We start from the raw sequence: 21560 nt of genomic DNA, 5'->3' as shown, positions 1-21560 counted from the left end.
CAGAAGGCTTCTTGTGTTGGCTTAGTCCCTCCAGTTCCTGCTGTGAGCAAGCACAGTACCAGGATAGCTCCCTCCTGCCCTGTCCCCACAGTCTCTGCTCAGCTGTGGGAATCTCTCCATGAGCTCGTTGTGCAACCCTGGAGCTTCCCTCTTGGGCTCTGATCTCAAGGCAGCTTGCAGCTCACCAGAGTGACGACCAGCACTGTGGGGCAAGCAGGTCCTGACCCCCCCAGCAGATCTGCATCAGACAGAGGCTTGTCCCTGAGGCCCTGGTGTGACACTCTCCCTCTGGCAGCATCCCCCCATCCCCTGTGGTCCAGGCTGTCCCAGCAGAGGGAAGTGAGCCTGAGGGCTCCCATCTTCCTCGTTCCCATGGCTAAAAGGTCACAGGGAGAGAAGAGAAGGTGGTTCTGTGGCCTGGGTGAAATGATTGAGTGCACGACTGTGCAGCACTGGGGTTGTTCTAAATTAAGACCACGAGTCCCTTCTGCTGACACGTGTCATGGCAGCCTGCACAGGGCAGGGAGTGGAGCCCTGCTCTTATCCCTCTGTGCAGGACCTGGCTCCTGCAGCCCTCCAGGGGCTCAGAGCAGGTTTTTCTGGCCAGATGCCATCTGGAAATTCTACCCAGCCCCATCACAACCCTTGGATTTTGTGCAGAGAAGGGAGGATGGGTAGTGGCATGGCCACCCGTGGTCACTGGGGAGCGAGGCTGGCTGCATGAGGTGAGGGGTCTGCAGGCAGCAGTGGAGAGTTGGGCTCCTGGGCAGCACATGTGGGACACATATTGAGGAACAGGCACTTGTGGGCTCCCATTTGGGTGTGGAATGACTGGGGAGAGCAGCAGAGCTTGGGCAGAAGATGGTTGTTGAGTGATGGCCAGTTAGACACCAGCCACCATCTCCCACCCTCCTGTATCCCAGAGATTTGGGTACGTGGGGAAAGGCCAGTGTGGCCTCCACCTAAGGTAGGAACAGCATGGCTCCTTCTGGGGTCTCCAGTTCAGGCAGTGCAGGCATTCTGGGAATAGTCTGCAGAACTGGGGAAGGGTCTCTAGGAGAGGAAGAAGATGCAGTATGATCCAGATGTGCTGGTGTGGGCAGGAGGTTGGAGAACCAGGGACCCTTGAATTCAGCAGAGACAAGGTTCCTGGACAGCAGGAGCATGGCAAAGGCTGACTAGAAGGAGGGTGGAAATGTTAACAGAGGAAGTCATTAACTGTTAAAATGAGTGACCTTGAGACACAGTGGATGCTTCATCATGTGGAGCTTTAAAACCAAGATTTTGAACATCTCCTTCTGCAACATCTGTTCCAGACCAGCTGGAAGTTGTGCGGTGGGTGCAGGAATCTCGCTGGCCTACTCAGAGGTCAGAATGGAGAAGGGCACCTGAGTTAGTGGATGGATCTGAGGTTCCTGTCAGGATGAGCAGCCCGTGTGCCCTGTGGGATGAGGCAGCAGTGTTAGAGCAGCCTTGTACTGCCCTGGTGCAGGGAGGTTGGAAGAAGCCTGAACAGGGATGTGCAGCCTGAGCTGCCAGGCAAAGCAGAGAGACAGGGAAATACCATGATTTCACAGAACTGGAGGCAATAAAACATCAGTGACTCACCCAAGGCTGTGGGAAGAGTTTCCCAAGGTGAGGAAGAGGGTGTGATTTTAGAACAGAGCATAAAGCTGGGCTGCCCCTGCCCAGCCTGGTCGCTGCCTTTCCTGCCCATTATCTCCTGTCTCACCTTGTCATTTCCTGAAGGTTTACTATTTATTTGGCTTCTTTTGGATGTTTAGAAATAGTCAGTCACCCATCAGCAAGGGGTGATGCACTGCCTGACAGGGATTTGTCTGCTGGAAAAGGAAGAGCAGGACGAGAATGATCCCTGCCACCAGCACCTCTTACAGTGACTGCCCTCCTGTTCTTTTCTCTCTTTCTGCATTTCCTGGAAGAAGGAGGATGATGTGAGGATTGAGGCCTTTGAAGATGACTCTGAGACTGAAGGCAGTGGAGGAGAAATGGACATCAAGGAGCTCAGAGCCAAAAAGCAAGCACTGGCCAGGAAAGTCGCTGAGCAGCAGCGCCGTCAAGACAAGATTCAGGTAGGATGGGCTGGTCCCACCTTGCTGTGCCAGTGGTGCACAGCTGTTTTCCTACCATGCTGCAAAGGCCTCTTGGGATGTCCTGTGGCACCTTAACCTTCCTGGGTGTAATGCCATGTGCTGCCTGTGTGAAACTCAGCAGCAAACAGCTTTGGCCCTTTGGAAGGTCCAAATCTGGCTTGCTGTCATCACCCTGGGTAAGAAATGAGGGTTTCTGCCCTCACAGAACTTGAAATGAATGTTTTGGGGACCCACTTGAAGCCAGACACAGCTTCCCTATGAGCTGCCAGCACACCCAGGAGTGGCAGGGCAGTGCTTTGGCTGCTGGCTGCAGTGCAGTGTGTGCCAGGCAGCGAGCTGTGCCCCCACCCAGGGCAGAGGCTCCGTGACAGCCAGATTTGGTGAGAAATCAGCCTTCCTGTGCAACGGGGCACAGGCAGACAAGGGAGAGGGTGGGACGTGAACGGCAGAGTTCATGCAGGAGCCAGTGGTGGAAAAATAGTCTGTGAAAGGCTGCAGCAGCCAGAACGTTGCCAGTTGCCATCGTTATGGGGACAAACAGACGGGATGCAGGTGATCCTGGCCTGGCCCTGGCCTGATGAGAGCGTGTTTCCCAGTGGGAGCTGGTGAAGTAAACTGGTTGAACTGGGAGCAGATGCACCCTGTTGCTTTAAGAGCAGTCTCACATGCATAGATGGCTGTTGGCTGCCTCCTCGCTCGCAACCCCTCTTCCTCCAGCCTCACGGCCCAGATGAGGATTTCTCAGCAGAGGAAAAATTCTCCCTGGCTCCCCTCCCCCTCACCTCCGCCCTCTCTAATGCCCAGGGCCCTTCACTTCCATAATTCTTCATTTTCCAGCCTTGAACGTAAGCCAGACACATCTGTCTGGCCATATGCGTGAACTCTGCAGTGTGTGCCGAGGTGGTTGTAAAACAGGGCTGCTGAAGGCCCTACTGGGAGAGCCTGCACATGTGTACCCTCGGGCTACTGGCGCCGGGCCCAGAACCACTGCGCTTCGCTTTTCCAAACCCACCCCAACCTTTGCAGATTTCGCCTTTTTTCTCTTTTTTTTTCCTTTTTTTTTTTTTTTTCATTTGAATTCGGAGCAATCCATATCAAGGCGAAGGTAGAAGTTTGTGAGCTGGGAGGGAGGGAGGGGCCGCCCCCACAAGCGAGTCCATTATTGTTGGCAGGTACCTGGGTCAAGGAGGAAGAAAGCAGCAACCAAAACGAGTGAGAGATTGGAGAGATGGGCTGTAAATTAAAGCGGCCTGAAGCCTTCCAGCCTCCCATGGTTGTTAAGCGGGAGGTGTAAGTAAATTCCCCACTTCCCAGTGCCTTGCACAGACACAGCAAACAGGAACTGCACATGTTCGGGGAGGGCAGCGCCGCAGCTGCGCCGGGGCCCCCCGGGATGGCCGCTGCCCATTCTGCAGGGACAGTGGGGGCTGCCTGATGCTGTCAGGAGCTTGCTCCCCCCGGCCTGCTCCTCCCTTCCTCCTCAGCCGTGCTGGGGCTGATGCTCGCAGGCAGAGAGAGGTCAAAATGAGGGTGTGGGCAGCTTCAGGGGCTGCACAGCTGAGAGCTGAGGTGCACTTGGAGTCTGAAGGCGCGGGGTGGAGGAGAAGTCCTTGGGGCTTCAGTACAGTCATCCAGGCCGTAGCTGGCTGGGAATGGCCTGGAGCAGAACATGTGTGCTTGCCCCAGTGCTCTCCCTGCCCGGGTACTGACCACGCAGCTGGAGCAGCAGAGGAGCTCGGGTGGAAAATGCTGCCGGGGGAGGCCAGGTTGGAGCCAGATCAGCATCCACCCCCTCCACTTTCCCTCTTAACCTGTGATCCTTGACTTTTCCGCTCTTCCCGACAGATTTAGTGTTTCATTGGAGATGGGGACCTTTTCCTTTCCCTGTTACAGCCTCTCATTCACTGCCCACCTAGGGAATGTCAGCTGCTCTCCAAGTCACCCTTTCATTTTTCTGGGGACAAGCCACAGCTCCATCCGAGTCCAGCAGATGTGACTCCTGGCTCAGCACACAAGACTCAGCTCCCCACACAGCAGTGGGGACTCAGGTCCAGGTGCTGTGGCTGCCTCCTGTGGAATCTGTGACGGTGTGTGCAGTCCCCCAGGGTGCAAAGCCTTCATCTCTTGGCTGTGTGGTTTATTTCTGTGCCCAAGGAGAGCGAGGTGTCATGGCCTCTCCTGGGACTTGCAGAGTTCTACTTCTCATGGATCAAGTCACTGCCTTCTCCCCTGCAGGTTTTCCTGCCTTTGCCCTGCTCCCCAGTCTCTGGCAGCCCAGCTGTGCTGCTGATTGACACCTTGAGGGGGATTTGAGCTTCACTGCTCTCCTTAGGCCTCTGTCCTTGTCCTGGCTATCTGCAGGACTGTGGCTTGAGCTGCTGGGGAAGCACAGATTCAGGCAGGATAAATGGCAAATGGGGTGCCCTCAGCCAGCACCAGCTTTAGGTGGAACTCAGCTCAGCTCCATTCCCCTACACAAGCACAGACCCCCAAAACCATTGCTCTGAGAGGAAAGATAGACCAGAGCAGGGTCAGGTTTCTTGTGTCCCTGGTCAGCTCTAGATGCAAAGCAGCTCCCTGATTCCACTGCCAGCCTGCCACTGCCCTCACCACATTCCCACACTGGGACAGAGCTGGTGACAGCTGCTGACAGCAGGGATGCATCAGCACAAGGTGAAAAACCAGGCACATCTCAGGTGTTTAGAGGGAGGGGAGACCATGCAGGCAGGTGGACAAGAAGAGATGCCAGCAACTCTGCTGGGGCAGGCAGCTCTCTCAGACAGGGCTGTCCCCAAGCCACAGCATGTCCTGCTGCTTGGCCAGCCCTTGGTCCATGCTGTTCAGCGTCCCCTGTCCTTTGTGCCGCCGCTGCGCGCTGGGAGCGGTCGAGTTTCCTGACCGGTTGAAAACATCCCACCTGAAACATAACAGGCTCTTCCTCTGGATGCTGCTATTGTTTTGCTCAGCATTACAGAAGCAGCTCAACCGGGGCGGCCAATTATGACATGTCTTCCCAAAATAGCCTCTCTCCTGTCCCTTCTGAGCCCACGGAACGGCCGCCCCCTTAAGATGCAGCCGCTCCTTTGTGGCGGTAGTGTGAGTAAGTGGCTAAATTTAGCCGTGTCCCATTCACGCTCTCCCTCCCCGCAGGAACAATGCCGCGGGCGCACACGCACAGCACCTGCCTGGAGCGGGTGCCTGCTGCCTGCGGAAGGCGCACACCCACCCACGGCGGCTCCGCCACGGCGGCGGCCCCGGTGTGCTACCAGGCACGGGGCACGTTTACTCCCGAGGAAGACGCTGGGGACGAGCCTTGGGAGGAGGAAGCCCTGGAGCAGAGAGGCTTGGAGGAGGCATTGTTCTCGGCCCTGGAAAATCCGATCCCCGCGGAGAGCGCGGGGTTGGAAGGGGCAGCGGCGCCGGCTTTGGCCGCGGTTGGGGAGAGGGTGGTGGCGGGACAGAGGTGGTGGCAGGATGGTGCTGGCCCTTCCGTCCCGGCTGAGCGGCGTGACCCCGTGTGACCCGTCGCTTGTCTCATCGGCCTCTCTGCCATCCTGGCACCGCGGGCAGAGGAGTTCTGGGGTCCGGGTGCGGAGCTCTAGGGTCCACGTGGAGCCTTCTACTTTTCTGTGCCGGTGGTGGAGACGCTCAGTTCGCCCCCTCTGTCGCTCTGCACAAAGTCTTGGCTTTTGGGGGACCCGTCCCCTGCCCCCGCTGGGAGCCCTCACCCGGGCATCGGCTTCCGGGGAATTCCCCAGGTGATCCCAGCTGATGGATGAGCTGGGAATTTGGGACTGCGTGTGCAGGAGTGTCTGATCTCAGTGCTGCCACCAGCTGGGGCAGCCGGGGGAGCCACCTCCGGCTCCGGCCCAGCTCCCGGGAGAAGCCCCCGTGGCCGGACAGAGGGATGGGGAGGGGGCTGCGGGTGGCAGCAGCGCTGACACCGCAGCGTGCGGGTGCAGGTGGCGAGGGGAGTGGAGCTGGCATCCCAGGAGAGGGCAAGGAGCCCCTGGTCTCAGAGCTCCACTACCACGTCCAGCACTGTGGGGTCACCCTGCCACTGAGTTGAGCCAAGCCGAGCCTATTTGTTTAACCCAAATAAGCCAAAGCTAAAATGTGGCTGTCCCAAAACACTTGGGCCAGGGCGAGGCTGCACCTCTGCTGTTCCATCCACCCTGGTTTCCAAACCCCACCTCCCAGCAGGACACACAGGCCACCATCACCCTCTCCTTGTTTTAGGGACACTGAGGCACCGTGGGACCAGCAGCTCGCTTCTGGCAGCCCTAAAAGCACAGAAGCTGAGTCCCAAACATGGACATCCCGATCCACACCCGCATGCCCCCCTTCCTCCCCGCGGGACCGTGCCCCACTGACCGGCAGAAGGGTTAAGGCAGAACTGGCCTCCTCGGTTCTGCTGCACATGGGCTCCCTTTCATCTCTGGCGTGGAGCCAGCCAGCGTCCGCATGAATCACAGGCCACTCCTCTCTCCCCCAAACCCCTTGGCCGGAGGCTTCTGCAGCCTTTTACTCACACAAACAAAAATAAATCTCGCTGCCGGCCTCTGAACTCTGCAAAGGCGAGTTTCCCTCTGGCTCCCCGAGCGGCCCGGAGCTGTGCGCGGGGACTTGGCACGCTCCCCGCCGACCTCGCTCTTTCACTCCCGGCGCATCCTGTGTCCTTCTCTCACCGGGCGGCCCGGAGAGCGGAATGGGACGTGACGGCCGGCACAGGCGTTGCTGGAGGCTGCCAGGAATCGGCCGGGTACGGCCCGCCAGGGCAAATGCCACACACGAGGGTACTGCCCTCCCCGCCGCCACCCCCGGCCCCAAGGGTAGGTGAGCGGGTCTGCAGGTCCTGCTGACACTGCTGAGGTCACCTGCATGGGCTGGGCTGAGTCACAGGCTCAGGAACCATATTGGGGTGCAGGTGGGGGTCCCCTCCTGCCACCAGCTCTTGTTCACGTAGGACTGTCACTGTTCAGTGGGGACTGCGTGGTTTCACCCCCACTTCCTGCAACTTCAGGGCCATTGACCTCTACGGCAGCCCCACAAGGGACTTGCCACTCTCTGAGTCTCTGCATTGGTAGCTGGGGCTCTTCTCTATCTCCCCAAGACAGCTGGAGCAGGCTCCAGTGCCTCCCAGGGACAAGCAGCTCCTCCCACACCCCAAAACCCTGTGGAGACACCCCAGTTGCTGTTCTCCTTTGTGGTGAGGGGGCAGCAGCAGCTCCATGCTGGGGTTGGTTCCAGGTTGTCCCTGATTGTAGCAGTTCCTGTACCACCAGTGAGTGCCTGAGTGCCAAGGCAGAGCACAGGCAGGGATGGCATCTAGCACATGGCTGGTACAGAGCTGCAGCCTGGGGACACTGGTGTGTCCTCTGTGTGATGGGGATGGCATGTCCTCCTGCTGGCGTGCAGCAGACAGGACCCGACATGCCCCCTGCTCTGCCTGCCTCCCCTAAGGGCTTGTGGGTGTCACATCCCCAGGACCAGCACTGCCAGAAGGAGGGTGGGAGGCACGTGGTGAGGTTCTGCTTGCTGCCTTGCCTGGAGACACTTGTGGGAGGTGGCAGCATCAAGCTGCCTTGATTTAAAGCCAGATGACAACACTTGGAAATGAATTAAAAACCACTTCTTTCCATGGCCACTGCTGGCCCATGCAACTCCTTGTTCCAGTGCGCCTCCGAGGGTTTGGCATGACTGAGGGAGGGTTGGGATCCTCGCTGTGGGCAGGGGGAGCTCCCCATACCATTGGGCAGGACAGGGTTGGTGGTCACCATGTGTGCCCAGGGCACATCTGGTGGGTCCAAGCCTGGTCTCAGAAGGGTTTGCATGGTGAATGTGTTCCACAGCAGCTCTGCTGTGCTCCATGGGTGACCGGTTCCTATTAGAGGCAACAAACATCAGCGAGTCCAGGGAAGCTATTTTTAAGCAGAGGAAGCACTAGAATAGCATCCTGAGTTTTTTAAGCCTGTGGCTTACTGAAGAGCCCAAGTCCTTCTAGAGCCTCGAAAGTCATACGTGAGCTCTGGGGTCCCGTTTTGGCAGCTGACTTGGGCCAGAGATCCAGGTGCAGCCCAGAGCACGGCCAGCAAGCCCCAGCAGACCCTCCCCCTGTGAGTGTGAGCACCTCTGGTCTCTGTGGGTGTGAAGGGCTCGACCAAGGACAGTGCTGTGAGTTTTCAGGGCTGGAACCCACCTGGCTTCCCAGCTGGATGAGGTCAGAAAAGGCAAGGCATGTGCAGGAGGTGGTAGGACAGTGAAGGAGATAGTCAGCCAAGGATTCCTGCCCCACAGACCTCTGGCTGCCTGCTTGAGGTCCCTGTGTTAGGAGGCTGTTGGCAAGACTTACGCATCCCAAACTGGTTTGTTTTGTCTCTTGTCACCTTGACCTGTTTCCATGTGAAGCCCCAGAACCCTGTCCTCCCTCCCCCTTGGCACCAGTGCAGATGATCCTGGCAGCTGCCAGTCCCACAAATAGGACAATTCCCAAAATACCTCCGTTTTCAAGGCCAGTGCCAGTTCTCCCAAAGCCTGGACAGGGCTGTTTTTCTAGGAGGATGTTTTCTTGGAGGCTTTTGCCATCCTGCTCACATGTGTACTTTGGACCTGCAAGAGCTGATGTTTGGGGTGTGCAGGTGGGATGGATGGAGCCTCCTCCCAGTCCCCTTCCCATGGATCTGTACGTGCCAGCCAGGCTTATCTTCTGCTCTCAGGGTCCATGGATCATAGGACTGACATCCTCCTTACTCACCATGTGTCCTTCCTTCTCCTCCAGGCCGTGCTGAAAGACCAGAGCCAAATGAGGCAGATGGAGCTGGAGATCAGACCTGTCTTTCTGGTCCCCGACACCAATGGTTTCATCGACCACCTCGGCAGTTTGGTCACTCTGCTGGAGTGCAGGAAGTTCATCCTGGTGGTGCCCCTGATTGGTGAGTAGGGCCAGTGCTGTGGTGGGGGCTCCCCCTCTCCCCTGGTGTGGTCCTTCCAGGCTGGCTCCCTCTCTCCGTGCCCCACGTGCCCTCAGTGCCTGTGTGGTCTGGAGCTGGTCAGCTTGTGCCGTGGGACTGGACTTCATCCTGCCCTGTCTCATCCCAGTCGTTGTTGGCATTCCTTCAGCCCCTGTCACCCTGCTCCCTCCCTGCCAGCCTTCTGCCCACAGCACTCAGCAAACTTCTCCCGGTGCTGCATTTGGGGGTACCAGGGGCTGGCAGAAAGCAGATGGGTGTTAAGCAGGATTTGGAGGGAATTTCGAAGGGAGCAAGGAGGAGGAATTGTTAAACAATCAGAGCAGATAGCTTATCCCAGCTGAGCTGGGGCTTAGGCAGGCTGAGCAAATGGCCGGCCTGTGTCCCAGCGTCTCGGAGCTGCTCAAGCCCAGCCCTTCTTTTTCTCCTTATAAAGCTCGCAGTAAAACAGCAAGCTGGTTCCCGTTATTGGTAAACACTCACCCTGGCAGATAACGGCTGTGCTGCTGGGTGGTCTCCCGGGGTGGCGGAGCCCTGGGCCCGTGCCTTTGCTCTGGTTGTTTGATCACGCTCCGGGCTGGAGGTGCCGCCCCTCCTGCCAGTGCCACTGCGGCGCCTGGCACGTCCCGCTGCCAGCCTGGCACTCACAGGATCCCCAGGGACAGCAGGAGAGGCTGGGGCAGGAGTGGGGCTGAGCATTACAGAGCCCACATCCCATCCACAGCCCCTGGAGGCCGGGGACCAGCTGGGTTCTGTGGGTGTCAGGCAGTGAGGTGGCACAGGTGCACCCCGTGGCATGCGGGGGTGCTGCCCTCTGAGACATTTTGGGGGTTTCTTCTCAACTCCTGGTGTCCAGCAGACAGCTCTGCCTGTTCCAGAGCCAACATCCAGCTGCTGCCCTTTCCCTCAGGCTGAGCAGCCCAGCTCAGGAGGGATTCTTGGGGCTGGCACCCCTGGGTGGGGAGAGCAGGGCTGGATGCCTGCCCAGCTCAGCACAGGAGCTGCCAAGTTCCTCCATGGCTTGGCACTGCAGAAGCCAAGGGAAGGCAGTCAGCAACACCAGCAGAGCCTGGGAAGCCCTGGGGGCTGTGGGGCATGTTAACACCTGGGAGAGCCGGGACCTGCCCTGGAGCCATGGCTTTGCCTCCTGGTGCACTCCAGTGGTTGCTGGGAGGCTTCTCCATCAAACCCCAGCCAGGGGCAGCAGGAGAGCTGAAAACTCTGGTCCTCCCCCTATCCAAGATACTGCTGCCCTCAACCTGCAAAAGAAGCCTGGGCTGTGCTGCCACAGGCACGATTGAGCACTTTAGTGCCCTCCTGTCCTGCTGCCTCGTCATATGGGGACCATGTAACTCATCTCCCACTGCTGCCACAAGCCCCCCAGAAGCACCCCAAAGCCAGCAATTCCCTCTCCATGCACAGGTTGGTCACGTTCCCCCTCATCCCCCAGGACAGCCATCAGTATGGGCAGGAGGAAGCCATCCCCTGGGCCTGTGACTGCTGGGGACAGAGGCCTTGTCCCATGGGCAGACTGGAGAGAGGCCCAGTGCCCTTCCCCCGGCACTGCTCCCTGCTCTTCCCGGGGATGCAGCAAGGGGTTAAGCGCTTGGCTTCTCGTTGGGTTTGTTTCTCTTGCTCTTTAACCTGCTCCGTGCTCCTTGAGCCTGACCCCGCCATGGAGAAGCCAGGCCTGGTGCAGAAGCACAAACAAGCCTCCCCTTTGAAGCCTGTTTAGCTTGGAAGCAGGAAGGCGGATTTCGGGAGGGAATACCAGCTTTTCCTGTTTGATGTTCCGTTCTTGCACGGCTCCCCCCACCCCGGGCCCAGCCGTGCATTGTGTGGAAATGGCAGCATCAGGTCGGTAGCAAGAAGAGTCTCCAGCCAGGGAAGAGCAAAGCAGCTCCACGCAGATTTAATTGGAATACCCAGACAGTGAGTGCCAGTCTCACCATGGAACAGAGCGATCACGCAGGCTCCCCGGGCAGTGATTCACAGCACTGGGGAGAGGCCTCAGACCCCGAGCTCTCTCCCCGAACCCCCCAAGGAATGCATAGTTCCCACTTGAACTCAGGACTTGGCTCCAAGCTCGGAAACAATCTTCAGAAATGAAGCCATGGCTCAAACACACACACACACACACACACACACACACACACAGAGTGCACGGAGGCTCCGTCGCACACACGTGCACGCCAGCTCCCTGCACACGCAGCCCTGCACACCAGCACAGCCAGGGGACACTTGTTTGCACATCTGGATGCACATTTGTGTGCCCAGCCCTTCTGCCAGCTGAGAGGCCAGGCATACAAGGGTGTGTCCAGATGTGCTCATGAACGTTGTCGCTCGCACACGCAGCCCCAGCACCCAAGGGTTGGTCCCTCCTGGAGCTCTGGGGTCCTTTGGGCTCGTCAGGATGGAGCAGCTGGAGTTCCCAACCACTTGGCAGCAGTACAGGAGGTTCCAGTCAAGGTGAACAGGCTGGGAATCCACCTGGATTCCAAGCTCGTCTCGAGGCAGGACAGATGCGCAAAGCCAGATGGGTGAGGTGTTGAAAGGAGTGTGTTCCCTGCCAGGAGCACGGGGTGGTGGCTTCAAGTGGGAAAACAGGCCTGGGATTTGTGTGGGAAATAGTGCCAGGGTGGGAACTGCCTGCTTCCTGTTCCCATGTGCAGCCCTGCAGTCAGAGGCAGGCAGTGCCACACGGGCAGGAGGCACAGTGCCACGGGCCATCGCTGTATTCAGAGATAGAGGAGCAGGATGCAGGAGTTCAGGGTTTCCTGACACCCCCGGGCACGGACGTGCTGTTGGCATGGTGCAGCAGGGTGGGCTGGGGGGCACAGTGATGCTCCCCAGTGTTTGGCAGGGCAGAGCCAGTTGCCCTCTCCAGTTACGCTGCGGGGGTGAGGTGCCTGTGCTCTCGGGGCCGAGCCAGGTGACCCACGGAGGTGGAAGGCAGCAAAGCTTTTCCAGACCTGCAGCCAAGTCCAGGAGCACAGGGACACTGCAGCAGCTGAACCCAGATTTCCTGAGCCAGCTCCCAGTGCCCCGGCCCTGAGGCCTTGGCAACTTGCGTGCTCCAGCAGCAGGTCACGGGAGCACCTTGTCCCATAGTAACTGTACCTCCTCTTCCTGTTTGAAGTGATAAACGAGCTGGATGGCCTGGCCAAGGGCCCAGAGATGGAGCACCGGGCTGCAGGCTATGCCCGCCAAGTGCAGGAGAGAGCCAGGAAGTCCATCGAGTTCCTGGAGGAGAGATTTGAGAGCAGGGACAACTGTTTGAGGGCTCTGACCAGCCGAGGCAACGAGCTGGAGTCCATCTCCTTCCGCAGTGAGGACACCACTGGCCAGCAGGTAAGGGGCATCGAGGAGCTCTTTGCCATCACCTCCTCTGGGAAAACCAGGGACCCTGAGGTCTGTGAGCTCTGGCAGGGGGTGGCTCTGTGCCCCCAGTTTGCAGGTGGCTGAGCAGGCCCTTGTGTCTCAGCCTGGGGCAGCCCTGCTCTCCCTGAGCTGTGTTGGGGTGTCTCGAGGCGGTGCAAAGTCAGGGTGGTGGGGGTGCAAAGTTTTCCCTGCCAAGGGTAACCTTGCCCTTTCTTTTCCAGGGAAACAATGACGACCTGATTCTGTCCTGCTGCCTCCACTATTGCAATGACAAGGCCAAGGATTTCATGCCCTCCAACAAAGGTGGGATATCCTCACATCCTCTTTGTCCCTTCTCTGTGGCATTCCAGAGACTCCTCCCATTTCTCTTTCATGGCCCTTGGATCTGTTCCCTCCTGCATTTTGCCTCTTTCAACACCAAGGTGCCACCTCCTGCCTCCGGTCAGCCCCAGGCTGTGGCCCTCCCACCTCATTGCCAAATGTCACCTCATGGCACCTTGGGGATGCCCCGGCCTGTGACAAACACACCATAAACATCCACAGATCCATTTTTTGTGGTGACAAAGGGCCAGAAAATGCCTCCTCCCCATGACCCCCGATGCCTTCTGTCCAGGACTCTTTTTCCTCTGCATTCCTGGTTGGCATCAGCCATGTGTGCTGGGACCAGACAGCCTCCAGGCTGTTGCCAGGGCGGCAGGGATGGGAATCACATCAGCAGCTGCCCAAGAAATCAACCCGCATTTGTCAGCACGAATTCTTAGCAGCTTAACTTGTCAGATTCACAGAGAAACCGTCACCAAATGTTTATGTGCAAATGATGCTGAATTTTGAAATCATGTGGATTATGGGGAATGGGGCCTGACAAGCTGACAGCCTCTGGTTTGTAACAAGGAGGAGCGTCACCAGCGCGGGGCAGAGGATGTTTATTGTTACACATTTCTTAAAGCGTCCGCGCAAAACCTCCCGCTCCCACTTGAGGCAACTCTCAATCCCTGGCCTGCCTTCCCACTGAGCCCCCAATTCCCTTCCCAATTCCAGCCAGGTGCTTGCCCACCATCCCCAGCCCCAGCACCGTGGCCATAGCCCGCGTTCCTGGCCACCCTCCCCTTCCCCTCGTCCTGCTGCTCCCTGCGCAGCCAATCTGGGCCCATGTTGGGCTCCCATAAACTCTGTTTTTTCCATTCCCGTCCTGGCTCGGAGGCACTGTGTTTCCTGTGCTCATAGGAACAGTACTCTGGTCACAGGACCCAGCTGCTTACACATACCCCATATGCTTCCCCTGCCTCGCACACACGTAAGCGTGGCTCCCACATCCCAGCCCGGCGCGTTGCGTGCAGGGCAGCTCATCCATCTGGGGGCAAGATCCCTTCGGTTCTTTCTCAGGCATCAGCTCCCAGTGTCTGTCTGAGCCCCAGCCAGAAACGCCTCGGTGTCAGTGGCGACTCCAAAAAAGCTCCACAAAAAATAAGGGGTGGCTTTAGATCTTATAATGAGATCAACAGAATAATAGCACCAGCTTCCTGCTGGAGCCAGGGTCGCAGGCCGTCTTCCTGGCCTGGGTCAGGCAGGGACCTCCTCTTCCCAGCCTGTGGCCAGTCCACCACCCCTGTGGGCAGTGGGCAGTGGTCACAAATCCCCCCTGGGCAGCACTGAGAGGGGAGCAGATGGCCTTGGGGATGCAGGGCAGTGTCCGAGGCCCACCAGGAAGCTTGGCAAAGAGCAGGGAGCTGAGAGCCGGGAGCAGGGAGGGTAGGGGAGCACACCATGGGATGAGTGGAAGGCCCGGGGCAGGTCAGAGCTTCACTGTGCTCCGTGTGTGTCTCGTTGCAGACGATCCCATCCGTTTGCTCAGGGAAGTGGTTTTGCTGACGGACGACCGGAACCTGCGAGTCAAAGCGCTGACCCGCAACGTGCCGGTGCGGGACATCCCCACCTTCCTCAAGTGGGCTCAGGAGGGCTGAGGAGGCCAAGCGGGGCCCAGGGCCCCTGAGCGAGTCACGCAGCCCCTGACGGCGGGAGCCCGGCTCCAGCGGCCGCCTCGCCGCGCCGCCACCGCCGCCAGCCCACCACGAACAATAAACGCCACGTCTTCAACCCACCCCAGAATGGCCGTGCTGAGAAGGGCCCCCCGAGGGCAGACCAGCTGGGAAGGTCATTGCTGTGGATGGTTCACGTGGAGGCTGGGCCCTTGAGGGGCCCGCCAGCCTTTGGGCAGTGCCAGCGAGGAGCTGGAGAGCCCCGCTGGCGAGGGAAGCTTTGGGTGAGCCCTGTGCTGGATCACCAGCCTTTTGCTTGGTTTGCTTGGGTGCAGAGAGCTCGAGTCACGCCTTGGTGGCTCTTTGGGTTTGTAGGCTGCGTAGGGCAGAGATTGGGGACACGCCGGCACAGACTTTGGGATTGTTTAGTCCAGCCTGTACCCCTTGGAGAGGCCATGGATTTCAAGGGCAGGTTTCCCCCTGCCCCAGCCTATTTGTCCTGCATGGCCAGACAGCCCCAGGTCCCCATCCCCTTCCCCACCGTGTGCTGCCCCATGCAGGAGTGCTGCTTGCAGAGGGCTTTGTCCTCTCTGTGGTGCAGGGTTTGCTTGTTGAGTTTCATTTTTTCGGTGTAGGTTAGTTTTCAGGTGTGTGCCCTGCCTGCTTTGCTGGGGGAGGCTTTGAACACCCCCACAGATGCTTTGTCCTGATCCCCTGCCCACCCCAGCTGTTACTTGCCCCTTCCCTTCTCCCCTAAACCCCTTAGTCCTATCCTGCTACCTTTTAGGCACGCTTTTGACCTAGGACTCAGTGTGAGGCTAACAAAATACGCCAAGGACCCCAGGACCGGCTGTCCCAGGGGTACTGTTTGTCCTCACATTGCCACAGGCCCCTCTTCCATGTGGGATCTGGCTTCTGCCTATGGCTGCAAAGTCAGAAAGAACCACAGAAATGCTCAGCCCCATTATTTGCCTAGCTGAGAGGGTCCATGGATGGAGCCATTGCCTCGTCCCTGGGTCATTTTGCACTTGGAGTTGGGGTTGGGGTGCTACTAAGCCTTCCAGACCCCACGTTGTCCCATCACCAAGTGTCCCATCCCCAGTGACGCACCAGATACAGAAGCTAAGAGGGAGCATTAACCCCTGAACCAGAGCCCCTGGAGATCTGTCAAGTCCCAGTCCCATGAGCCAGGGTGGGAGCAGCCCCAAGGCCACCCCTGGTCCCCGCTGGGGCGCCGCAGCCGTGGGAGGGACGTGTCAGAGGTGGCAGAGGAAGCAGCAGGACAGAGCCCAGCGTTTTCCTTTCCTGTGTGGGTGGCTCAGACCCAGAGTCTGCATCAGGAAGCTCAGCCACCCCTGTGCCAGCCACCCCCGTGCCAGCCACCCCTGTGCCAGCCACCAGCCCCACGGGCAGGGCCAGCAGCAGGGTCAGAGCCTCGGCAGCGCGATGGACACGCGGCTGTGCTGGATAACCTGTGCCAGAGCAGTGCCCGGCCCGGGGCAGTGGGCACAGAGACTTTGGGGTGCCCACAGCTGCTGTGGGGCACACGGAGCCATTGGCACAGCACCCACACCCCAGTTCCTTGCCCACAGCTGTGCTGGCTGCCAGCTTTGCAGAGACTTTGCCTTCTCCTCCACGCCGGGTGTGTTTCAATGTTTGTTTTCTTACGGCGCTGCTTTCCGAGGCCCTTTCCAAGGTACCACCAGCCTGGAGGGCCCTGCAGCTCTGCCAGATGTGTCACAGGCTCAGCCATGGGACAGTTTTGGTGCCACCAGACCAGGTGGCACAACAGCGAGAAGAGCTTTAGCACCTGGGGCCATCTCTGCCAGGCTGCTGGGAGCTCTTGTCTTGGGGCAGCGCCCGTGTTCGGGATGTTAAGTTGGTTTTAATAATTTTTAGTATTAAACATGTGTCCGTGCAGCGTGGTGTGTCATTTGTTGTCTGCCCAGGAGTTGCTGCTGAGGTTGGGGTGGGGGACACCAGGGAGGGGCAGCAGTGGGACATTGTAAGGATGACAACGGCTCTGTCCCACCTGCGTGTGCTGCTGCCCCCCAGGTGAAGGGGTCTGGGCTAACCAGATGCACAACAAAGCCACTTGGGTCCCCTCCCTGCCACTCTGCACCCCCAGGGTCACTCCCAGCCATGCTCAGCTTCAGCCCTGCACCAGCCAGGCCCCTCCCCAGAGAAGAACGCGAGGCCACGCGTGTTAATGTCACTTTATTGCTCATTCCGTTTCGACTATAGAAAAAAAAAAGGGCGAGAAGCCCGTGTACAAATTGGACGTGATACAGGGGGGGCCGGGGCCCCGCTGGGCGCTGCCAGCTGTGCTTTGGGTGCTGCCACCACCGCCAGTCACCCCACAGCAGCTCCGGGGGACACTGCCGGCCCTGGGGGACCGGGACACCCCGGGAGGCTCGGGGGCGGCTGGGCAGGAGCGGCCAGCTCAGGCTAAGGCACAGTGGCTGCGAGGCCGGGGGCAGTCGCTGCTGGCGGCCGCCCGGAGCCTCGTGTGCAAAGGAGAGGAGGGGGCTCAGGAGGGGGGAGAAGCTTCACATTAGCCCCAACGGAGGGGTCAGGGCACGGGCCGGGGGGGTCCAGGCTGGGGGGACTTGGCCCACACCGAGCAGAAGGTGGGAGAGGGGCTGCGGTGGTGGCAGAAGGTGCCCGGGGGGGACTCGGCCCCAGGTCACATGCACCTCCCGGGCTCTGCCCCACGGCCCCCTCCCGCAGCCCCTGCCCACCTCCTGTAGCTGACAAACCAGAGACCGCTTTGTCTTTGTCATGGACCCCCCGGCCCGGCCCGGCCGCGCTGGAGACGGGCGTCTTTGGCAAAAAATAAAAAAATAAAAAATAATCAAGGCGAGTGTGGCCGCCCGAGGACGAATCCGCCGGGTCCCGGTGCTGGCCCGGGTGCCCCGGGCATCCCTGATGGCGAGGCAGGGCCCAGGGGCTCAGTCTGGGACAGGCCCTGCCCCACCTCCCAGAAACACGGGGAGCAGCCGGCTGAGCCCCTGCGCTGGGGACGGGAGGTCAGTGCTTGCTTCGGGGCGAGGAGCATCGCGATTCCCCGGCCTCCCCAGCATGGACGTGACCGCCGCTCCCCCGTCCCGCGCCTGCTGCTCAGACCGCACCGTCCCCCTCCGTCAGTCCGTCCCCGAGCCCCCGGCGAGGCCCGGAGGTGCTCGGGCTCACACCCCCAGCCCAGCGCTGGCCGCTCCCGCTCAGCACGGAGGCGTCGCTCCGGCCGCGACGGACGAACTACTCACGGCCCGCGGCGGTCGGGGAGGCACAGTCCGGGTCCCGTCGCGGCAAAGCCGAGCGCCGGCGGGTCCCACCGCGGGGCCGGAGCGACGCGGGGGCTGCCGAGGGCGTCCCCTCGCCCGGGGGCAGCCCTGAGGTAAGGAGCGGGCTCATGTCCTCCAAAGCCTCGGGGCGCAGCCCGGCCTCACAGCTTGTGCGTCGCTGCCGCCCGGTGCCGGGGTCCCGGCACCCCCCACGGCGAAGGGCGGAGGTGCCGCGGGGTCAGTCCCTGATTTATCGGCTTCTCCCGGGCAAGCCGGGGCGCTGGCCGAGGGACACGCCGTCCATCCATCCCGGAGCAGCTCTCATGGGACCTTCGCTACGAGCGAGTTCTCCGGGACCGTCGGCAAGGCCTGGGGACGAGCACCCATCACCTCTCGCCTCCCCCAGCTCTACACGGGGCAGCGAGGGGAGCCCAGCGGCCCCCCCAGCCCCCCGGCCAGGCCGATGCTAGGGGGGCGAGTATCGCTCTATGGTCCGGGCGGCCTCGGTGTGGAGGTGTGGAGCCTGAGCCAGCACCTCGGCAGCCTTGTCCTGGCTCAGCCCCAGGTGCTCAGCCGTGAACTTGGCCAGGGGGTAGAGGCTCTCCATGGCCTTGGGGTCGCTGAGGAAGTGCGAGGTGTGGGACAGCAGCTCGGCCGCCTTCTCCTGCTTGAGCCCCAGCTGGTCGGCGGTGAGCCGGGCCATGGCATAGACGCTGTCGGGGAAGTCCAGCTTGGCTTTGCCGTCGGGGCCGGCCGCGTGCATCTTCATGTGGCTGATGAGGTTGCGCTGCTGGGCGAACTTCCCGCCGCACACCTGGCACTCGTAGGGCTTCTCGCCCGAGTGGATGCGCATGTGCTCGGTCAGGCGGTACTGGCGGGTGAAGCGCATCCCGCAGGCGTCGCAGGCGAAGGGCTTCAGGCCGAGGTGGCTGCGCATGTGGCGGGTCATGGTGCCGCGCTGCGTGAACTTCTTGCCGCAGATGGTGCAGGGGTAGGGGCGCGTCAGCCAGTGCGTCTTCTCGTGCTGCCGCAGCGTGGCCGGGTCCTTGTAGGACTTGTCGCAGGAGGAGCAGCGGTAAGGCCGCAAGATGTCACCCAGCCCCGGGCCACCTTTGTCCAGGAAGGGGACGGCCTGCTCGGCCGCCGCCTTGTGATAGAGCTCCTCTTCGTTGTGGGCCTCCACGTGGGCGTTCAGCTGCTCGGAGCTGGGAAAGCCCTTGCCACAGGGGATGCAGACGTACAGGTTGTCGCCCAGGCTCTCCGGCTCGTAGCCCAGGTGGTTGCAGTAGCGGTCCAGCGCGTCGCCGGGCGAGGGGCCCTCGCTGCTGCCTGTCTCCTCGCTCGTGCTGTTGTCAGGCTCCAGGTCGTTGCTCTCCACGCTGGGGTAGCGGGGCTGCGGTGCCGCAGGCGGCGATTCGGCCTTCTCCTCCCGCTCCAGCTCCTTCTCCGCCTCCCCCTCGTCCAGGTAGGGGCCCAGGGGCTCGTGCTTCATCCAGCGGTACATCAGCTCTCGCCCGTCCGCGCGGGGCAGCGGGGGCTCGGCGCAGGGCGGCGTGCTGCGGAAGGGGTCGGGGGCGTGGGGGTGCCCCCCCGGCTCACCGCCCGGCGGGGAGTCCTTGTAGGCAGCGGCGTGGCTGCCCAGGAGGCCGGCGCTGACGGGGGGGCTGTCGTGCCGTGGGGGCAGCGAGGGCTCGCGGGGCTCGCTGGGCAGCAGGCGGTCGGTGGGCAGGAGCTGGGCGGAGGGGCCGGTGGGGCTCTTCTTGGAGAGGTCGAGGCCGCAGGGCGGCGAGCAGTGGCGCTCGGGCGGGCACAGCCCGTGGGGGTGCAGCGGGGCGCCCTGGGCGGCCGAGGCGTACAGCTCCCCGCACTGCGTGTTGAGAGGCGCCGCCGGCTCCACGGGAGGCAGGTCCACGGGCCGAGGCGTCCCCGAGTAGCAAGCCTGGATGACCGGCGTGGCGGCCCGCAGCCCGCGGCCCAGCTTGTAGGGTGCGTAGCCCCCGCGCAGGTGGCAGTACTTGCCGCTGCGCTTCAGCTTCTTCTTGCAAAGGGCCACCAAGCCGGGGATCTGGAGGTAGCTGGCGGCAGCCAGCACAGCACCCAGGCTCTGCTCGCTGCCCGGCTCGCACTCGGCCAGGCGGCCGGTGTAGATGAAGTCGAGGATGAGGCGGAAGATGCCGGGGCTCACCATCTCATGGTCCAGGTTGAGCAGGTTGTCGTGGACCACCAGCGACTTGAGGTAGGCGCTGCTGGCGGCCAGGATGTTCTTGTGCGCACGGAAAAGCGCGTTCTGCACCACGATGATCACGTCGCACAGGAAGCCCTTGGTGCGCTGCGTGTTCAGCTGCAGCAGCAGCTGCCGCGAGTGGCTCGGCACCTCCATGGCGTCCAGCATCCCGCTCCTCGCCCGCCGCCCTGCAACACACCGGCCGCCCCGTCAGCGCCGTGCCCGGCCCCGAGTGCCCGCCGCAACGCGCGGGGGGCTCGACGTGCGCGTCCGGGGCTTCACCCACGCGTGGGGTGGGCGGCGTGGGGGGGGCGGGTCTCAGCCCCACGCACCGCTGCGTCCCGGCCGCTCTGCGCGGCCGCCCGGCCGGTGCCACCGCTTATATGGGGGCTTGTTTCTCGGCGGGTCGGGGGGGCGGGAGGGGGGCGAAAACCCCCGGAGGCTTTTGGAGAAAGTGACATCACCCGCCGCCGCCGCCAGTGCCGCGCCCCGGCCCCGCCAGCCGTGGGATCCCGCGACCCCGCGCCCACCTGCCGCGGGAGAGCAGGGGGGGACACCCCGAGCCGGTGCCCGCCACCACCCGCCCGCCGATCCCCGCGCCCCGCCGCTGTCCCGCTCCCCGCCGCGCCTCCCCGCTTCTTATGCGCCCCGGTCCCGGGAGGCGGCCGGCCGGACCCCCCGGGCGCCCCCCGCCCCCGTTTCCTCTCCCCCCCTCGAGGTGAGCGGGGGGACGGTTGGGGGTGTGGGGGGGGAGCGGGACCTCCCCTCCCCGCCTCCGTCCCGGTGCCGGTGCCCCCCGCCCAGGTGCGTGAAGCCAAGAGCCCGCGGAGCTGCTTTTTCGGCTGATTTCCCCGCATTCCGGGGTGTTCCCCCCCTCCTTTTACCTGGGCGTCCGGTGGCCTCCGCCAACCAGCTGAGGTCTCGGTGAACTCTCATGGCTCAGCCCCGGGGGGGCCGCCGCCGGTTGCTGCTCCCCTCCACCCTCCTCTTCCTCTGCTGCTTCTCTTCCTCCATACCCCGCGCTCCCGGCCGGTCCTACGGAACGGGAGGAGGAGGAAGAGGAGGAGGAGGTGGTTGTGGAAGAAGCAGCAGCAGTTCCTCGGGGTTCCCGACGCCGCCAGCTCGGAGGTGAAACCCGGGCTGCGAACTCCCCCTGACCCCGGCCTGAACTCCGAGCAGCGCCGCTGGCTGTTAAAGGGACGGCGGGAGGTTTTCCTCCTCCCATCCCCGGGCGGGGCACCGACAAGCCGGGCCCCCCCCTTTACACACCCCTCCCTCCCCATCCCGGTCTCCTCCTCCTCCTCCCAGCCCGGTTTTTCCCTCCTCCCGGTCTTCTCCTGCCGCGCCCCGACCGCCCCCTCGGGGGTCTCGATCCTTAGGACATCGCTCTTTGCCCGGGGACAGCCCTGGTGGGGCCGGGAGCCCCGAAGAGGGGGGGACCCGGGGTGTCCCCGGGCAAAGGGCGATGTGTCCCCCCCGTCGGTACCGCTCGTAGGGCGCCATCTAGCGGCTCCCGGTGCGCTCCACCCCGCCCGTTACCGGAGGCGGCTCCTCCCCGCGCAGGTGGGACCCGACGGGGCGGACGGGGCTGGGGAGCGATAGCGCAGAGGGGTTTC

General features: G+C 61.7%; 2 protein-coding genes across 5 annotated transcripts in view; one reads left to right on the top strand and one right to left on the bottom strand.

Moving 5' to 3' along the window:
• The window catches only part of SMG6 (SMG6 nonsense mediated mRNA decay factor), a 106303-nt gene extending 89947 nt beyond the window's left edge, over window positions 1–16356 (top strand). For 3 of the 4 annotated variants that reach the window (XM_059865842.1, XM_059865838.1, XM_059865840.1), the window contains 5 exons: window positions 1941–2090; window positions 8890–9043; window positions 12219–12430; window positions 12682–12763; window positions 14291–16356. In XM_059865842.1, coding sequence (XP_059721825.1) covers window positions 1941–2090; window positions 8890–9043; window positions 12219–12430; window positions 12682–12763; window positions 14291–14421 — 729 coding nt within the window. In that variant the 3' untranslated portion in view covers window positions 14422–16356. The remainder of the gene's footprint in view (window positions 1–1940; window positions 2091–8889; window positions 9044–12218; window positions 12431–12681; window positions 12764–14290) is intronic. The other variant, XM_059865839.1, reaches the window with a different exon arrangement.
• A 281-nt stretch (window positions 16357–16637) lies between these two features.
• HIC1 (HIC ZBTB transcriptional repressor 1) lies at window positions 16638–21177 on the bottom strand. Its single transcript, XM_059865844.1, has 2 exons — window positions 20829–21177; window positions 16638–20132 (listed from the first exon to the last, which is right to left on the bottom strand). Exons 1-2 carry the CDS (start codon window positions 20878–20880, stop codon window positions 18187–18189), a joined length of 1998 nt encoding a protein of 665 aa, XP_059721827.1. The 5' UTR covers window positions 20881–21177; the 3' UTR covers window positions 16638–18186.
• Between the last annotated feature and the right edge of the window lie 383 nt (window positions 21178–21560).

This window comes from Haemorhous mexicanus, chromosome 22 (genome assembly GCF_027477595.1).
Source record: "Haemorhous mexicanus isolate bHaeMex1 chromosome 22, bHaeMex1.pri, whole genome shotgun sequence".
Lineage (NCBI taxonomy): Eukaryota > Metazoa > Chordata > Aves > Passeriformes > Fringillidae > Haemorhous > Haemorhous mexicanus.
The sequence above is the reverse complement of the archived record's forward strand: the minus strand, read 5'-3'. Positions and strand labels throughout refer to the sequence as shown.

Coding starts and splice junctions, on each gene's coding strand:
- HIC1 (XM_059865844.1), bottom strand. CDS start 20,880: ATGAGAGTTCACCGAGACCTCAGCTGGTTGGCGGAGGCCACCGGACGC. Junction 20,133..20,828: donor GGAGGCCACCGGACGCCCAG/GTAAAAGGAGGG, acceptor GGTGTGTTGCAG/GGCGGCGGGCGAGGAGCGGG.